We start from the raw sequence: 17066 nt of genomic DNA on the forward strand, positions 1-17066 counted from the left end.
AAAAACTTGTCTACTGCTCAGTGATTTCATAGTTTAGCTCCTAAGAGAAGGTATTACAGTTGGTTTAAATGGTGTTTAATAAGTATCACCTATACTGTATGAAAATGCTGGACATAGTGGAAAGCAACATGAGGGAGAAGGAAGAGCTTCCCTCACTTTTTAAGAAGTTAATTTTATTTCCTGCAGCATGGCAGCAGAATGAGATGTGGAAATTCTCTTCTTCTTTCAGGATGAGTTAATGTACATGCTGCGCAAACTTCTCTTAAATATCGGAGACTTTCCTGCCCAGACGTCTCACATCCTCTTCAACTACTTGGTGAGTTTTGCCTCCAATAAGATAAAAATGTTCATTTCCAGTTAGGAAGCAGCAACATGAGAAAAAAAAAAAAAGGTCTAGGGAATTTTTTTTTTTCAATAAGATCCCATTAATGATATGGCTGAAGGTAGATCATGATCAGTTAAATTCACCAACTGTATGGGGAAGCCCCTGCTGACACACTACGTGGCACGTGGTGGGCACTCAATAAATGTCAGTTTCATCTCTGTCTTCCTTTGGCATCATACAACTTGCTTATGTTAGTTCTTAATTTTGGTTTTCTGTTAAGAAAACTTATATGTCATTTTAGTGACATATTTTTTCCTATCTCACTTTTAAAATACACACACACACACACACACACACACACACACACGATACACAGAGAGGCAAATGTTGCCCTAGATGGAAAGTATTTGCGAGTGTATCTTTCCATAGCAACTATCTTTGCTTTAAACCATCCAAACAGCTACTTTCTGAACCCTCCAGAATGTACCAGTTTCTTTAGGATCTCCTCCTTACACCCTGAAAGAATATGCAGTTTGGGGATGATTAGTCTGATGTGTCTTCTTTAAAATTGCACGTTAATCCAGACAAATGGCCAAGTGAATGTCTGTGTGGGGAGAACTTCTTTCTCCCTTACTATTGTTAGTCTTCTAGCAGGTCGGGAAAGAGGACAAGTATCCACATGCATCTGTAGCAGAATGCAAAACTTGACACTACAGCTCTTATGTGCAGAGAAAATTTGTAATCCCTTTCTCTCATCTCTGACTGATTTGGTTTTCCTCCCAAGTGCCCACCAGCTGGTTGACAAGGGAAAGAATATAAATAAGTGTCCAATCCAGTTTGAAGTTCAGACTGATAAAAACATATAAATAGTAACTCTGGATCGTGTTCAGTCTCTCTTGGCTAAAAATATTTAGTCTCTAGAAATCCTCCTCCTTTCCAACTTCTTTCATCTTTAAACACTGTGTGGGGTTGGAGAGAAAAAAAAAAGATCTTTGTTGTTGGAAGGTGGAGGAGGGACAGTAAAATATCCTCCAGACTGAGAAGGCACTTTGAGATGGAAAAATGAAGCAAGCCACTTTATACTGTTCATACAGAATTGTGTTCAGAGTAATTTACTGACAGGGAAGATGGGGGCAGACACCGATCCAAGTGCTAGGCAGCTATTTTCTGCCAAGTCCAGACCCAGACCCTTAATCCACAGCTTTTATAGAGCTAGGGCATTGTGGTGAAGTGAAAGGGTAGTTATCTGAAGTGGTGCCACCTGTGTGCTAGAAGGAAGCTCAGAACAAGCCTTCCAGCATTCTGCTCAGGGCATACACTAACCTCCAAGGGGCCCAGGACACATAGTCCCAGGGGAAGTCACGACATGGACATGAACGAGATGGTCAAAATCGGAGTCAGTGCTGTCAGCACTCCTACATTTGGTGAACGTTCTATTTCTTGTTCAATATTTGCTCTGGCTTCCTCCTTTGTGAGACAATGTTCTTCATCTGGTTAGTTGCTAGATGCCTGGCTGGTGGAAGCGAAAGCCCATGGCTGCTATGACTTTGGGAATCTATGGGCTGCCAGGGGTACTTGCTGGCAAACAACATCACCTCAGCTCCTGCTGGTGCTAAACAGCCCTCTAGGTTCTGGTTGTGTGTCCCTTATGGCTCCAGCTTAGGAAGACCCCTGACTAAAGCATTATGCTCAGTGACACCAGTCTATGGCAATTCATTCCAGAAAGCTCTCCAGCCAAAATTTCTACTTCTTGGTCCTGTCTACCCCACACAGAACCCAAAGGTAGGTTATCAAAGGCAAATGTCAGGGCCTTCCCCAGTTTAATTATGTGCCCTGCCATGTTTATGTGGCATCCTGGTTTATATCGAAAGGCCCGGAAGTGAACTTCTGTCAGAGACCCTAACGGAGATTGGAGGCAAAAGCCCCTTCAGTGTGTCAGCCCATTCCCTCAGGTCACTAGCGTAGGGGAGATGCTTACCTGGCCCATCACTCTCCATCATCCTGCAGCCCTGGGATAAGAAGCTGGACATTTCATTTCCTTTCCTCCATACTCTTCCCTGTCAGCCTTAATGGAAGATATAGGTCCTCTCAACTCGGTGATTGACAAGCTAATAGAAAAAAGAGCTGGTGGGACACCTGGGTGGCTCAGCGGTTGAGCTTCCCCTTTGGCTCAGAGGGTGATCCCAGGGTCCCGAGATCAAGTCCCACATTGGGCTCCCTGCATGGAGCCTGCTTCTCCCGCTGCCTATATATCTGCCTCTCTCTCTGTGTCTCTCATGGATAAACAAATAAAATCTTAAAAAAAAAAAAAAAGAGCTGGCAACAATTTGGTTTTGCTGTACAACCCTGTTTTACAACATAAATATAAATTCCTATTTTCACATTTCTCTCTAAGCCCTAATCTTTCCTCAAATCCCAAGTACATGGATGTCTTGAATGTACTAGAAAAGGAGTCAGAATGGCAAAACAGTGAAGGGCAGAGTCCTTTTTAAACCATTACCCTCATTGTATATTTCTTTTTTCTAACGACTGTTAAGGATACATAAAGAGGGCATGTTGGGACCACTGACCCATCTTTTCTAATCTTGTTTGGGACTGTTGAACTTTGTCCCAGTGATCTTCACCCTGGGGTTTGAGCACATCTAGGGGTATGTGAAAACTTTTAAAAGGGTTGGGTACTCGGATAATTTTAAGGCAATAAATCTCCAAATCCTCAACTTAACAAATATGCCCTAACACTTATGCACTATGCCTGCCATCTCAAACATCATTCCTCTACTGTCCACAAGGAACCCCACTCTGACCAGCTCAGATATCACCAGATTCAGTTGACAGACATGTAAGACAAAGAGTCTGATGTCCTGCGTGAGTTTTAAGGAAGCCTCATTTCTGATGGATCAAGGCACTTTAAACTTTTTTTTTTTTTCTTTCAATTTTTATTTACTCATGATAGTCACACACACAGAGAGAGAGAGGCAGAGACACAGGCAGAGGGAGAAGCAGGCTCCATGCACCGGGAGCCCGATGTGGGATTCGATCCCGGGTCTCCAGGATCGCGCCCCGGGCCAAAGGCAGGCGCCGAACCGCTGCGCCACCCAGGGATCCCTGGATCAAGGCACTTTAAACCCATAGGACTTACCACTTTTTCCTGTCTTTGATAGATTTCTACTAGAGATGAGGGTTGACCCTCAGGAGGGTGGTTAACCTTCAGAACCACCAAAGCAGATTAGGTTAGTGACACCATAGGCTGATTCTTTCAATAGAACTAGAAAGTTTTCTAGGATTAAGAAATTTTTCAAGAACAAATAGATAAGGCCATGGGCAAGGAAAGCTTTCACATTACTTCTTTATGATTTTGTTGTGCACACTTGAATAAGTAGTAAAAATTTCTTTAATCAAATTCATTGAAATACACATTCTAATTATAGTCAATCTGCCTTTTACGTCAATGTAGAGAATGTTTAACATATTCTCCTATTAACAACAAAAATTCCCTCAGGATGAGACATTTTAAATGTCAACTTAAATATGTTCAAAAGGACACTGAGGCTTTCAAGATTGTAGGGGACACAAACAAAAATCTGTTAAGTTCACCAGTTTTGCCAAGCAGAGTATTCATTGGTTCAGACTATTATATGTAACCCAATCTGCAATTACTGTTTCAGCAAACATCATGTTGAGATTAATTTGGGGTGGCCTCAGCCCCTGAGCTACCAAGTCTCTTGAAGCCTGGAAAAACAATCTTCTGCTTTCTTAACAAATCACCACTTCGATGATACACAAAACATACCTCCTCTGGTTGGTTTTCCAGTTTCTCTCTTGCTTACTGCTATTGAAAGTATTAGAGGAACCGTTGAATGGAGAATATGAAGGCACAAAAGAATATTTAATTAAGGAAAGAAAAGCCAAGGAAATGAGAATGTTTGCTCAGGATTATTGTGGCTTTGTAACCTCCTCCTGTTCTTTTAGGTGGGATTAATCATGTACTTTGTGCGGACCCCCTGCGAGTGGGGGATGGATGCCATTTCAGCCACTCTGACTTTCCTATGGGAGGTGGTGGGTTATGTAGAGGGCCTCTTCTTCAAGGATCTCAAGCAGACCATGAAGAAGGAGCAGTGTGAGGTGAAGCTCCTGGTGACCGCATCCATGCCAGGTAATCTACTACTGCTTTTGGATGATATAACTTTTCTCTTTGTCTAAGAATGTAAATAAGCCTTTTAAAGACCAACCTGCCTCTTTCATTCATGAGAAAATTTTCAGAGACCTGACCCTGGTGTTGAGGGCTTCAAAGAATTTTTGTTTCATACAATCTGAAGAAATACAATAGATCCTTTAAAAGTCAGTGATTGCCACATGAAAGGGGAGACATCAGAACTGATCCACGTGAATTAGTCCTTGAAGAGCTGCCAAGGTTGAAGATTTATTTAAGTCTATCGCAGAGGGCCAGCTGAACGGGGAGCCTTCTTGAATGAATGTTTGGCACTGCAAGGGGAATAATACTGTTTGCATGGCATGGACCCCAGATCTTTGTAAACTCTATGAGAGATGGCTTTATGAAAAATTGGAAAAGGGACAAGCAGGAAAAATGGAGAGAGAACAACAAAAGAACATGAAGTGTGATGTAAACTCTAGCTGTGGTTCCTTTTCACTTCTGAGAGCTTGCTTTCCTTTAAGATGGAAATTCGGCCGAGTCTTTATCCTGGTGCAGTGACTGAGAAAATATGAGATGATCCATGTATCAAAATAAAGAGAAATGCAAAATTATATAAAGATGAAAACGCAGGGTATGGCAGTGTAGAGGCCTACATTAAAATCATGTTACTGCCATTTATTTGTACAGTTAGTATTAGCTATGAAAAAGTACATCATTTTTTTAAGCTTTCTTTTTTCATGGGCAAAACAGGGACGTGATTCACACTGCACAATTATGAGTAGTCAGTGCATTTAGGTAGATAAAATACTTGCTGTCCTACCTGACTCATAGCAAGCGTTCTGTAAGTGGAAGTTGTGTATTTATATATTCAATAGGTTATCCAACAAAGTGAGCAGTTTTTATTATAGCAAAGCAATTCTTGTTGTCATTCTTAGACTGAGAAACGGCTCATTAAAAATCAAGGTATATCATAATGTTCACAAGGACTTATAATTAATGAATGGAGTAGAATAAGTACTAACTCCCTAGCCAAGCAGAATCCTGAAACTATAAATTTAACTTGCGTTCCAGGTCCTTGTCATGATTTTGCTGATATTTGTTTATATTTTCTTAACCATCACTGCATGATTATTTCTTTAAAATACAGGGATAGATTACTTGTTGCAATGCTTAAGGTTTGAATTCTGACTTTTCTACTAAATAAATGTGTCTCTAAGTTACTTTACAAGTTCTTACTTCTAAGAGTCCGTTTTCTTCATTTTCCCATTTGTAGAATGAAAAATAATAATAACCCTACCATAAGGTTGCTGTGAGACTTAACAATGATTATGCATGTAAAATACATGTAAAAGTATTGGGAACTCCATAAATGGTAGTTTATTGTTATTTAATTGGTAAAAAATATTAAAAACATGCATTTTAACTATAAAAAAGTGATATTAGTACAATACACAATTCCCTTTAAGTACTCACTAAGAGTAACCATCATAACAAGAAAAACATCAGCCTATCGATCATATTTTCATTTTTTGTGCCTTAAATAAAAGTTTCCCTAGAGTGGAGTTATGATTTGTTTGGCTTCTCTAGGTACCAAAACCTTGGTAGTTCATGGACAGAATGAGTGTGATATCCCAACCCAGTTACCAGTCCATGAAGACACTCAGTTCGAAGCCCTGCTAAAGGTAGGAATGGCTTTCAACAGAAATGATTTTTTAATGCACAATGTCTATGGCCATCTCACTGATCATACCATTTAGAATTAAATGGTATTTTCCTATCTTCAAATCAATATGTGCATTGATTCACCTCTTGTAGAATTTGCTCCACTATTGAATACTTTCCTGTTTTCTTGTATCATCTCCCCCACACCTAGCAACATTTTAGCTCTGCATTGAGGTAGGCAAATGCATGCAGGTTCTCTCTTAGCTGAAGCAGCAGCCTGATACCATAGTGTGTTCCAACTCCTCTTGGAATGCTGTTGATTCCTGCTTAGGAGCTCCCTGGTATGACTTGGGGATAGTTCTGGAGGTGCCCTGGGATTACACACTGAGGGAGCTAGAGCAGGTCTCTGTCAGCTGATGATCCTGCCAGGGACTCTTCTGGCACCTAGTTGCTCAGTGTATAGTCTGACTTCCACCAACAGAAATGAGTGGAGAAGCAGAAAATATATACCTTAGAATAAAACAGGTGAATCAAGAAAGTATCTTTAATGGTTATGGTGGTTGTGCACGTCGGAAGAAAGGCAATCCATAGTTACACGTGCCTATAAGGTTTTTAAGGTAAACTAATAAGTGAAGTACTACTACATCTATCTGGATTCCAAACTTTTGGTAATCTGATTTCCTGGAACACAGCTCCAGGCCCAGACGTAAGCAGGAAAGGCCTCTGAAAAATTCAGTTTTACCAAACGTGTATATCTTATTTCAGTACCAAGCGCCTCCTTCAACCCTCACCCAGATATCTCCAGAGAATTTCTAAGGCCTAATGAAGCAAATGTCAACAACCACCACTTTTCCCTGCTCACACTGAATGCTATAGAGGCAGGAAGGCAGAATAAGTCCAAACCCTGGTTCTACCACAACCAGCGTGACCTAAATGGAACATGTCCTCTCTAGGCTCAGATTCTTTTTTACCAGTACTGGGGTCCTAGTGCAGGTTGTACAAGTTATCTACTTGGAAGGCATTGAACTTTGAATACAGTATGTAATAATTCTTCAGTGTGTTGTAACCTGTGTTATTTTTAATGATATTCCTAACATGCTTTCTTCCCGACATTGAGACCAGTAGATGCCACTGTGCCTCCACAGTTCACTCCTCAGTCTGAATTTATAATTGTACATTTTTTAGCACTTTGAGAGCAGATGGCTTATATTACATTACCAGTCTTTATTATATCATTCTTTGGGCAACTGTGTATCCAAACCCAGTGCATAGCTGTTATCTATATAGATACTACAAAAAGTATATGATATATAATCCTTATAAGCTGCTACCTTGTTTTTATATTTGTATCTTCCAGCTTACTACCTGGCACATAATATGTTCTCCATAAACATTAACACTTATTGTTCTAGGAGTGTCTGGAGTTTTTTAATATCCCAGAATCTCAGTCAACCCATTATTTTCTCATGGATAAAAGATGGAATCTTATCCACTACAATAAGGTGAGACTGGGCAGTGACAAGCTCATGTTGAGTTGTGTTGGAAACTTGTCATGCCTTTCCTGAATGTTGCTGTCACTCAAGGAGGCATTGTTGTTCAGAGGTTAGGAGTGTGGCCACTTAGGCCACCTTACTGTCAGTGTAGCTTTGGACTCGCCACTGTACCTTTGTACCCTTCGTTTCCCTTGTCTGTAAAATGAAGAGGATAATAGTATCTACTATAAGTAGCAATAATTAAAGGAGATAAGGCAAGTGAAGCACTCATTACTATTACATCCTGATGAAAAAGTAAGTTGCCCATATAATAATTATGTGCATCTATTTGGAATTTTAGTATCCTTGTTGTTCCCCTTTTTATTGTGTTGAGCATGACCACGGTGACCTGACTTAATGACCAAAGGGCATCTCAAAAAGATCATTGACCTCATTTGACAATGATGACCTTCTTCTATTATTATTATTATTAAATTGCTTTTGGCTCCTTTGCTCCTGATATAGCAGCCTAGTGTTTAGAAAGGGTGCTAAGGCTAGGTGGCTTGATGCTTTCTTGAGGAGGCGGCTTACCTTCCCTGGGATTTTATAGAATTGGAGAGCATAAAGTGATAAAACATTTGAAAATATATAAATTTCATTTGACATTTGGGTAAAAAGGAGATGAGAGTAAAAGTTTAATCATCTGAACTCTTTTCTTTGTGTAACCCCACCACAGACCTATGTTCGGGATATTTATCCTTTCCGGAGGTCAGTATCTCCACAGCTGAACCTTGTACACATGCATCCGGAGAAAGGACAGGAGCTCATTCAGAAACAGGTGCCTAACCACTTCTGTTTAATTATTTGGTTTTGTCAAATCATTGGGATAGATGATCACTGAGTGTGTTGCCAACCCTGAGATTCTTATTCTGATATGGTCCTTTCTAGAGAGAGTGGTTGAATAGGCCCTTGGTCAATAGTTCTCCAAAACAGTGTGTTAATTTTCATAAATTGGATCATAATGCAAAGATATTAAGGAACACTCACTTGGATTAATGTTATGACAAATTGTTGGGCATAAACACTAGAAATCTTCACATTTGTTTACCTACTGGTGTCCAGGTTTTTTCATATTTTTGTAAAACAGGATTGGAAGTACACATAATGTAGCTATTAGAAGGTTGCCACAGAGGTTTACACTGGTTGGGGAGAATAAAATACAAGGGACCAATGTATTATGCCTGGAAAAACACTGAACTAGGTGCAAAGACTTGGACACAGTCCTAGCTCTGTCACTGACTGGTTACCTGACCATAGGCATGTTACTAACTTCCCTTAAAACAGGAGGAAATATAATCAAGCAGTTGTACTTACATTTAAGATTGAGGAACGGAATAAGGAAATTCATTATTTTGTATACAAAATATACTATAATTTATGACTCTAATAATGGTACAGTTTTAATATGATCTCTGTGTTACATTCATTTATTTTTTAAGATTATTTATTTATTTGGTTGAATGAGATAGCACACAAGCATGCAAGCACAGGGAGGGGCAGAGGGGGAGGGAGAGAATCTCAAGAAGACTCCATGTCAAACATAGAGGCCAGTGGGGGGCTCAATCCCACAACCCTGAGATCATGACCTGAGCCCAAACCAAGAATCAGATGCTTAATCAACTCAGCCATCCAGGTGCCCCTATTTTTTTTTAAAGATTTTATTTATTTATTCATGAGAGACACAGAGAGAGGCAGAGACACAGGCAGAGGGAGATGCAGGCTCCATACAGGAAGCCCGATGTGGGACTTGATCCCGGGACTCCAGGATCACGCCCTGGGCCTAAGGCAGGTGCTAAACTGCTGAGCCACCCAGGGATCCCCAGGTGCCCCTATTTTTAATAAAATATCTGAAAAAGAATTTCAGGATAATTTATCATTTTGGTTTCTCTGCACATATCAAGAAGGTTAATTTAGCATCAAACTATTCAAAAATACCCTTATGAAATGAGAATGGCATAGAATTAGACCACTTAAGTAATTAAAAGCATAGTTAGCATTAACTACCTAAATTACGTTTGAAAGAAGGAAAATAATGCAAGTGTTACAATGTGTGACGTGTCGGGTCTTAAGTATACATAACTATAAGGTCTTAAGTATATATAATTCCTAAAATAATTGCCTCCAAATTATCCCAGCCCCTGATTTTGGCAGCAAAAGACTTAAAACCATAATCAACAATAGCACTTCACTAGTATGTTGTTTTTTTTTTTTTAAGTTTACGAACATATTTTTTAAAAATTGCATAAAATGGAGCTCTTGTTCTATGCACACTCCCAAGTTGGAAGTTTAAGATTTCTCAGTTCTGCAGGGAGATAGAAATATGCAAGCCTGTGGTTCTGGCCCTGGAATTTCCTCCACAGCTTCCGACTGCTAATGGACCTCCTCCTCCCACCCCCTGCCCACCAATCGTCAACAGGAAAGGAACAAAGAGAATCCTGTCCATGCCATTCAGGTCCCATCAGCTCTTGTCTCAAGATAGGTTCTTCCTGGATCCCATTTCAGCCTTTTTTTTTTTTTTTTTTTTTAAGAAAAACCCAGAACAGCTTAAGGCATCAGTGGAAATGGGAGAGGTCCTTGGAACCAACTGACTGGCTCCTGTGGGAAAAGGTCTTCCATGTTATGACATCCAAACAAATGGGCTCTATTGAATATGGAACCATTCCTGACAATGCTTGCATTGTGCTCCTCCAGCCTGCAAGAGCAGGAGGACACAGGAAGTGAGAGTCAATCAAGCGTTGTTTGCTCCTTCTGTGTGGCAAAGGAAAAAAGAAAACATTTCTCCCTTAATTCAACACCCTCCCTCCCCCCTTAATTTTGTATCAGTCCCATTTGCCATTAAAGATTTTACTTCAATTTCTTTGCTCCTCTTAATTTCAGAGTTGCTAATTCTACTTTTCCTCTGCTCCTGCTTTTCTTTGCTGCTAGGTGTTCTCTCGGAAGCTGGAGGAAGTCGGGCGGGTTTTGTTTCTCATCTCCCTGACGCAGAAGATCCCCACAGCCCACAAACAGTCCCACGTCTCCATGCTCCAGGAAGACCTCCTCCGACTACCCTCCTTCCCCCGAAGTGCTATTGACGCTGAATTTTCACTCTTCAGTGATCCACAAGGTGTCAAGTAAAAAAAAAAGTCATTTCTTTTCTTGGGCTTCCTATGCCCTCGTTTTGTGCCCCGCTGGAGAGCATCTTAACCCGCACACCATTCTCCTAGCAGGTGCTTCTCAGCCCTGCGTGCATCAGGATCACCTGCAGCACTTGATAAAACACAGGTTGCTGGGCTCCACCCTCCTGAGTTTCTGATTCAGTAGCTCTGGAATGGAGCCCACCGGGAACTGGAATTTGAGCAAGTTCCCAGGTGATGCTGATGCTGCTCTTGCAGGGATCAAACTGAGACCACTGCTCTGAATGAATCAGAAGCAGCTGAAGGAAGTCGTGTGGTATTAGGGGAGTCCTTGACTAGGTGAAGAACAGGTGTTCATATGAAGTTCAGGAGGCAAAACTCATCTACAGGCATCAGGACAGTGGTTGCTTCTGGGTTGTGGGGTGAATTTCCTGTAAAGGGGCTGAGGGACCTTTCTGAGGTGGTGAAAATGGTCTACATGTTGATTGGTGCGTTGGTTACTGGACTGTGTATTTTTGTCAAAACCCACCAAACTCCGCATTTGAGATCAGTTCATGGTTTACTCTATCTCAGTCACACCTGAATCTAGAGAGAGACAGCCAGAAAGAGGCTCACTTTGAAACCTTGCCCTGTTGATTAATTATTAATTTGGGATATTTAGTTAGCTTCTGATGTTCAATGTCTTCTTCACCCAGAAGCTCAGGGCAGATAGAAAGAGACTCTAGTCTGTCCAGGAGTTAAAAGATCTAGAACCAGTCCCAGCCCTGCTATTTTCTTTCTGTGTTTTTTTTTTAATATTATTTATTCATGAGAGTTACAGGGAGAGAGAGATATAGGCAGAGGAAGAAGCAGGCTCCCTGAAAGGAGCCCGATGTGGGACTTGATCCCAGAACCCCAGGATCACGCCCTGAGCCAAAGGCAGACGCTCAACCACTGAGCCAGCCAGGCACCCCTGCCATTTACTTTCTGAAACAACTTATTTTTTTTTTCTCAAAGCCACAACTTATTCAGTAGCAACACGCTGCAAATGCCAGCCCTGTCTTGCCTACAGAGTTGAATGAAAAAGGTGATGATGGAAGTCCTTTGAGAACCAGGGAGTGTGATACCAATGCCAGGACTGTGTGCTGGAAGCATTTACAGTACATCTTCAATCCCAGAATTGGAACAAATGGGAAACAGCAGTGCCCTCCGGGTTTGATGGCCCTCCCACGCCGACAGGATTGGTGTGTGGCTAATTCTGTCTCTGCTGTTTCATGTTCTCACAGCTGGCAAGGAGCTGTTTGGCCTCGACACTCTTCAGAAAAGCTTGTGGATCCAGCTCCTGGAGGAGATGTTCCTGGGCATGCCGAGCGAGTTTCCCTGGGGAGATGAGATCATGCTCTTCCTCAACGTTTTTAATGGGGCTCTGATCCTCCACCCAGAAGACAGTGCCCTGCTCAGACAGTATGCGGCCACCGTCATCAACAGCGCCGTGCACTTCAACCACCTTTTCTCTCTCAGTGGCTACCAGTGGATTCTCCCCACCATGCTGCAGGTGCTGTGGCCCTACCCTCCTAACCAGAAGATTAACTGCCCATCTGGCAGGTCAACACAACCTGCACTAAAACTTTTTGATGGTGGGATTATCTTCTTTGGTGGCAGCAGAAGGCACCAGATGAAATCTCTCCAGAAATTTCCAAAAGGTCTCAGTATCCCATTCTATCCTGAGACCTCCCAGACCCAGAATATGCTTTCCCATTTCTTCTCGCCCTTCTTTGAGTGGTTCTCAAAGCGTGGCTGTTGGACCAGCAGCATCAGCACCACCTGGGAGTTTGTAAGAAATACACATTCTTGGGCCCCACCCCAGACCTACTTAATCGGAAACTGTGGGGTCAGAGCCCATTCTGGATTCTTACAAGAACATCGGGTGGTTCTGATGCCCTAGAAGTTTGGGGATCACTGCTCTGCTCTCTATTGAAATGTATGGCAAGTGTTCCGCTGATGTTTCTTTCTCCTGAAAGGTTTTCTGATCTCTGAACAGAGATTTCCATTGGCATTAAATTTGCTATGCTGAGATTGGAGGAGGTGACTTCAGCAGGAACAGTTTCCCTGTACTCATGTCTAATGTATACCTGGGTACGCTTAGGAGTAGTTCCGACTGAGCCTACGGGCTCATCCTAAGTCCTCTCCTTTATGGAGGTTTTAATAAAAATGATAAAAGTAACACATGCTTGTGCAAAGTGCAGTTCAGTCTACAGGGGCAAGAAATGTTCTTTAATATCAGGTTTCTCCTATTTTTAAATAGTTTGGGTCTTCTCTATTTTTATAACTATTTTTACTGATTACCAAAAATGAATGCTTGTTACAAAATTCAGAAGCTAAAATTTCAAGAAAAAAAACAAAGATCACTTATAATCCTCTTTCCTAGATAACCATTTATTTATACTTCTTGAAAATCCTGGCACTCTATCGTACCTTTTCTTTTTTAAACCAGAGTTGGATCATACCGCATATTCAAGTTTGTTACCTACTTTTCTCACATCGCACTAAGAATATCATGGGCATTTTCTCATGTGGCTACATTTTGTGCTAGAGCATCTTTCTAATAACTGCATAATATTCTGTTGTATATACCATACAACCTGCCCCAATTTATGAATAATTACAGTTGTTCAAAATTTTCACTTTTATAAGCCAAATTGCAGTCAGAGTTCTTGTATATCCATCTTTGTACATTTGTCCAATTCTTGAGATAAATTCCTAGTGACAAAGTCCCTGGGGAAAAAAAGTATATTTGTGTATATTACCAAATTTCTCACAAAAGAGATTATACGGTTTTTATACTCCCATCTACCAGTTTATTAAATTAACCATTTCCCTACATGCTTCCCATGGCCTATGAGGTGTTTTGTTTTGTTTTTAAAGAGGTTGAGACTGTGAGGATCAGGGTGGGGTGGGTTGTGGGCAGAGGAAGAGGGAGAGAATCTTAAGCAGGCTCTACGCTCAGCATAGAGCACAACTGGGGGCCCATCTCAGACCTTGAGATCATGACCTGAGCCAAAATCAAGAGTCAGACACTTAACCGACTAAACCACCCAGGTGTCCCTCCATAGCTGGGTTTTAAAAGCAAACACAACTTTGATATGCTGACTGTGTGGTGTCTTTCCACAGGTATACTCTGATTACGAAAGCAATCCCCAGTTGCGTCAAGCCATCGAATTTGCGTGCCATCAGTTCTACATTCTACACCGGAAGCCATTTGTGCTTCAACTGTTTGCTAGTGTGGCCCCTCTCCTGGAGTTTCCTGTAAGTACACTCTGTGGAAACAAATGTAGACCAACCCAATGACAAAAAGCAAAGGCTCCCTAGTGAGAGTCTGCTATGGCAAGGCAGTTAGCCGCCATCACTTGTGTCTTGGCAAAGACTCACAGGCAGACAGAGGATTAAGAACATTTTAAGGTGGAGAAGAGGGAAGACTTCAATCAGCTATGCCCTGATTGGAGGCCGTTGGTGCGGGGGAGCTGTGAGCAGGCTCACTAGAAGTGGGGCACCCTATGTAATTGGTTAGGGGTACATATTTGCTTTACTCTGATTGGTCGTCTTGGAAGCAGGGACAAGGATTAGGGAAGCTGTCAGTTTTAATCAAGTCCTGGACATCTGGGGGCCAATGGTTAAAGGGGTTTTTATTTGGTTTCCACTCTAGAGCTAGTAGTCTGACTTCCTACTAACCTGACTGATGGCAGACTGACTTCCTGGGCTAGTTAATGTGGACAAGGGGTTGGTTTCCTGGGCAGGTTATTCCAGGTTCTGGATCAGCCTTCTATTTTTATATATCACCTGCTCATTTGTATTGTCCATTTGTATAATCAGTGCCTCAGATCTCTTTCTTCAGCCAGTGGGATATGAATATCATGAATTATTTCTCTTCATTTTTCTTCAACCTTCATCTCTGCCTGTAGGATATAAATAGACCAACTCCCCAGTTTTTTATACTCAATTAATAAAAAGGAAGAGTGATTCTCATTCCTTTGTATCACTGTCTAGCGCTTACCCTACTTTATTTTTATTTCTCTTCAGAGTGTTTATATCATATCACATGCCATACGTGGATTTGTTTCACTAATATGTATCTCTACTATACCCCAAAAAAGAATTTCAAGCTCCATTAAAGCAAGACCTTTGTCTGTTTTTCTGTTTGCTTTTGGTTTGTTTTTAGTTGTTTTATTTGTATGGTTTTTTTTTTTTTTTTTTTGGATTTGTTTGGTTATAGCCTCAGTGTACAGAGCTGTGCTTGGCACATAGTAGGAATTGAAGAGGGATTTGTTGTTTTAATAAATCAGAGCCATTTTAAATAGATTTGAGAGGCAGGCATCTCCATTTTGGAGTTACATTATCAAACAAGACCTGAAAATGCCCAGAGTTGTTAAAATAAGCATCTGTTTCTCCAGACATATTTGAAGTATTCAACTCATACATTATGGAAAGTTCTTTTGGGAATGCTGAGTCCTTCCATCTCAGACCAAGAGAAACATTTATGTGAATTGTTCTGGCAGTCTACCTATTGCTATATTTTTAGGAATTTTCACAAATGTCTCTTTGGTACCAGATTAACATTTAATAAATCCCTTGAAAGTCAGGTGTTCCATTCCAAAATCAGAGGGCACCGTTGCCGGATGTGTGATTGCGTGAGCTGAATTTCAGATCAATATAATAGTTACCAGTGGTGATGTTTATGAAATTTGAACTCCTGATCAAACCACATGATTGCTGAGGTGGGAATCAATAAAACTAAAATAGCCTTTCTTTATGCAGGATGCTGCCAATAATGGGCCCAGCAAAGGTGTGTCAGCTCAGTGCCTGTTTGACCTGCTACAGTCCCTGGAGGGAGAGACCACTGACATATTAGACATCTTAGAGCTGGTCAAAGCTGAGAAGCCTCTTAAGTCATTAGGTAAAAACAAAATTTGCCCTCTCCTTCTTTTTCCCTTTTTGTTTTTGTTTTTAATAATTCTATATTAAATATTTTTACCTAAATCAAAGCAAAAACATGGAAAAGTGCTTTAAATTGAATGAGTACATTTCCTATGTCCTGTTTTTCCTAAATTTCTTGAAAATCCTGGGGATGCCTGGATGGTTAAGCATCCAACTCTTGGTTTCAGCTCAGGTCATGGACCTCAGAGTCTTGGGATCAAGAGCGGGCTCTGTGCTTAGCATAGTCTGCTTGTTACTCTCCCTCTGCTCCTCCCCCCATTCCCAAACACTCTCTCTCTTTTTTTTTTTCTCTCTCTCTCTCAAATAAGATCTTTTTAAAAAATTTAAGAATTCTTGAAAATCTTAAAGCGTAAGGAATTCTCTACCATGAAAACTGTATTAAACTGGTGCTTCATTCTGCACTGCTCTAGTACCACAGTGTTCAGAAAATTAAGTTTTCCTGGGTAATTCTAGGTGAGTAACTCTCTAAAATGGTCTTTTATTATCATGGAATGTGTAGAACTAGAGGTAATTCAAAGATAAAGTCTCATGTCCTGGACATCTACATGCCCTTTGATATCCACTAGGAGGTCAGACTTTTTTTCCTAAACTACCTCCCAGAAAGCACTTTTATTTTTTTATCTGATTATTCAAAAGTCAGAAACAGAATTTTCAGTCCCTTTAGATGAAGAAATTATTAGTGCTCACAGTTTAGGAATAAAGCCTGATGAAGAAATGGCAATAAAATAGAACTAGAATCTTAAGAGTGCTAATTTCTTCTTTATTCCTGGAGGAATCCACTCTGACTTTGTACCTTGACCTTCTGTCCCTTCAGATTTCTGCTATGGAAACGAAGACCTGACATTCTCTATAAGTGAGGCCATTAAGCTCTGTGTTACTGTGGTGGCATATGCTCCCGAGTCATTCAGAAGGTAATGCAGCCCTTTATTCTGGGCCTTGTGATTTGTAAATACGGCAAAGGAATAAAAAATGAATATAAACATTATGTTTGCTGATATCATCCTGTAATATTCTGGCAAATGTGTTTTCAATAACTACATTTAGGAAACTTGTCATAGCATAGGTTCTGGAAAATGTAGTACATCTTCATTCATTTAAACTTCCCTAAAATTTGGAATTTATTTGTGCAGCAGCTAAGACGTTTAGTCTTGTTTAGAAAATATCGTCATGACATGAAATACAACTTAATAGAAAACAAAATTCCAGAGAAGACATTTAAACTATTGAAGAAAATGCTTTTCAAGGAGCAATAAGAACTCCTTTCACACAAAGAGCAAGATATGAATCTTGCCTGTCATTTTGCCAAG

At 40.7% G+C, this 17066-nt stretch overlaps 1 protein-coding gene across 4 annotated transcripts in view; it reads left to right on the forward strand.

Moving 5' to 3' along the window:
- The window catches only part of UNC80 (unc-80 homolog, NALCN channel complex subunit), a 222738-nt gene that overhangs the window by 159282 nt on the left and 46390 nt on the right, over positions 1-17066 (forward strand). For all 4 annotated transcript variants that reach the window (XM_041737717.1, XM_041737715.1, XM_041737716.1 and 1 more), the window contains 10 exons: positions 230-316; positions 4295-4478; positions 6066-6160; positions 7553-7642; positions 8349-8450; positions 10598-10778; positions 12054-12322; positions 13939-14073; positions 15580-15718; positions 16574-16670. In XM_041737717.1, the coding sequence (XP_041593651.1) occupies positions 230-316; positions 4295-4478; positions 6066-6160; positions 7553-7642; positions 8349-8450; positions 10598-10778; positions 12054-12322; positions 13939-14073; positions 15580-15718; positions 16574-16670 (1379 nt within the window). The remainder of the gene's footprint in view (positions 1-229; positions 317-4294; positions 4479-6065; positions 6161-7552; positions 7643-8348; positions 8451-10597; positions 10779-12053; positions 12323-13938; positions 14074-15579; positions 15719-16573; positions 16671-17066) is intronic.

Source organism: Vulpes lagopus, chromosome 22, assembly GCF_018345385.1.
Source record: "Vulpes lagopus strain Blue_001 chromosome 22, ASM1834538v1, whole genome shotgun sequence".
Lineage (NCBI taxonomy): Eukaryota > Metazoa > Chordata > Mammalia > Carnivora > Canidae > Vulpes > Vulpes lagopus.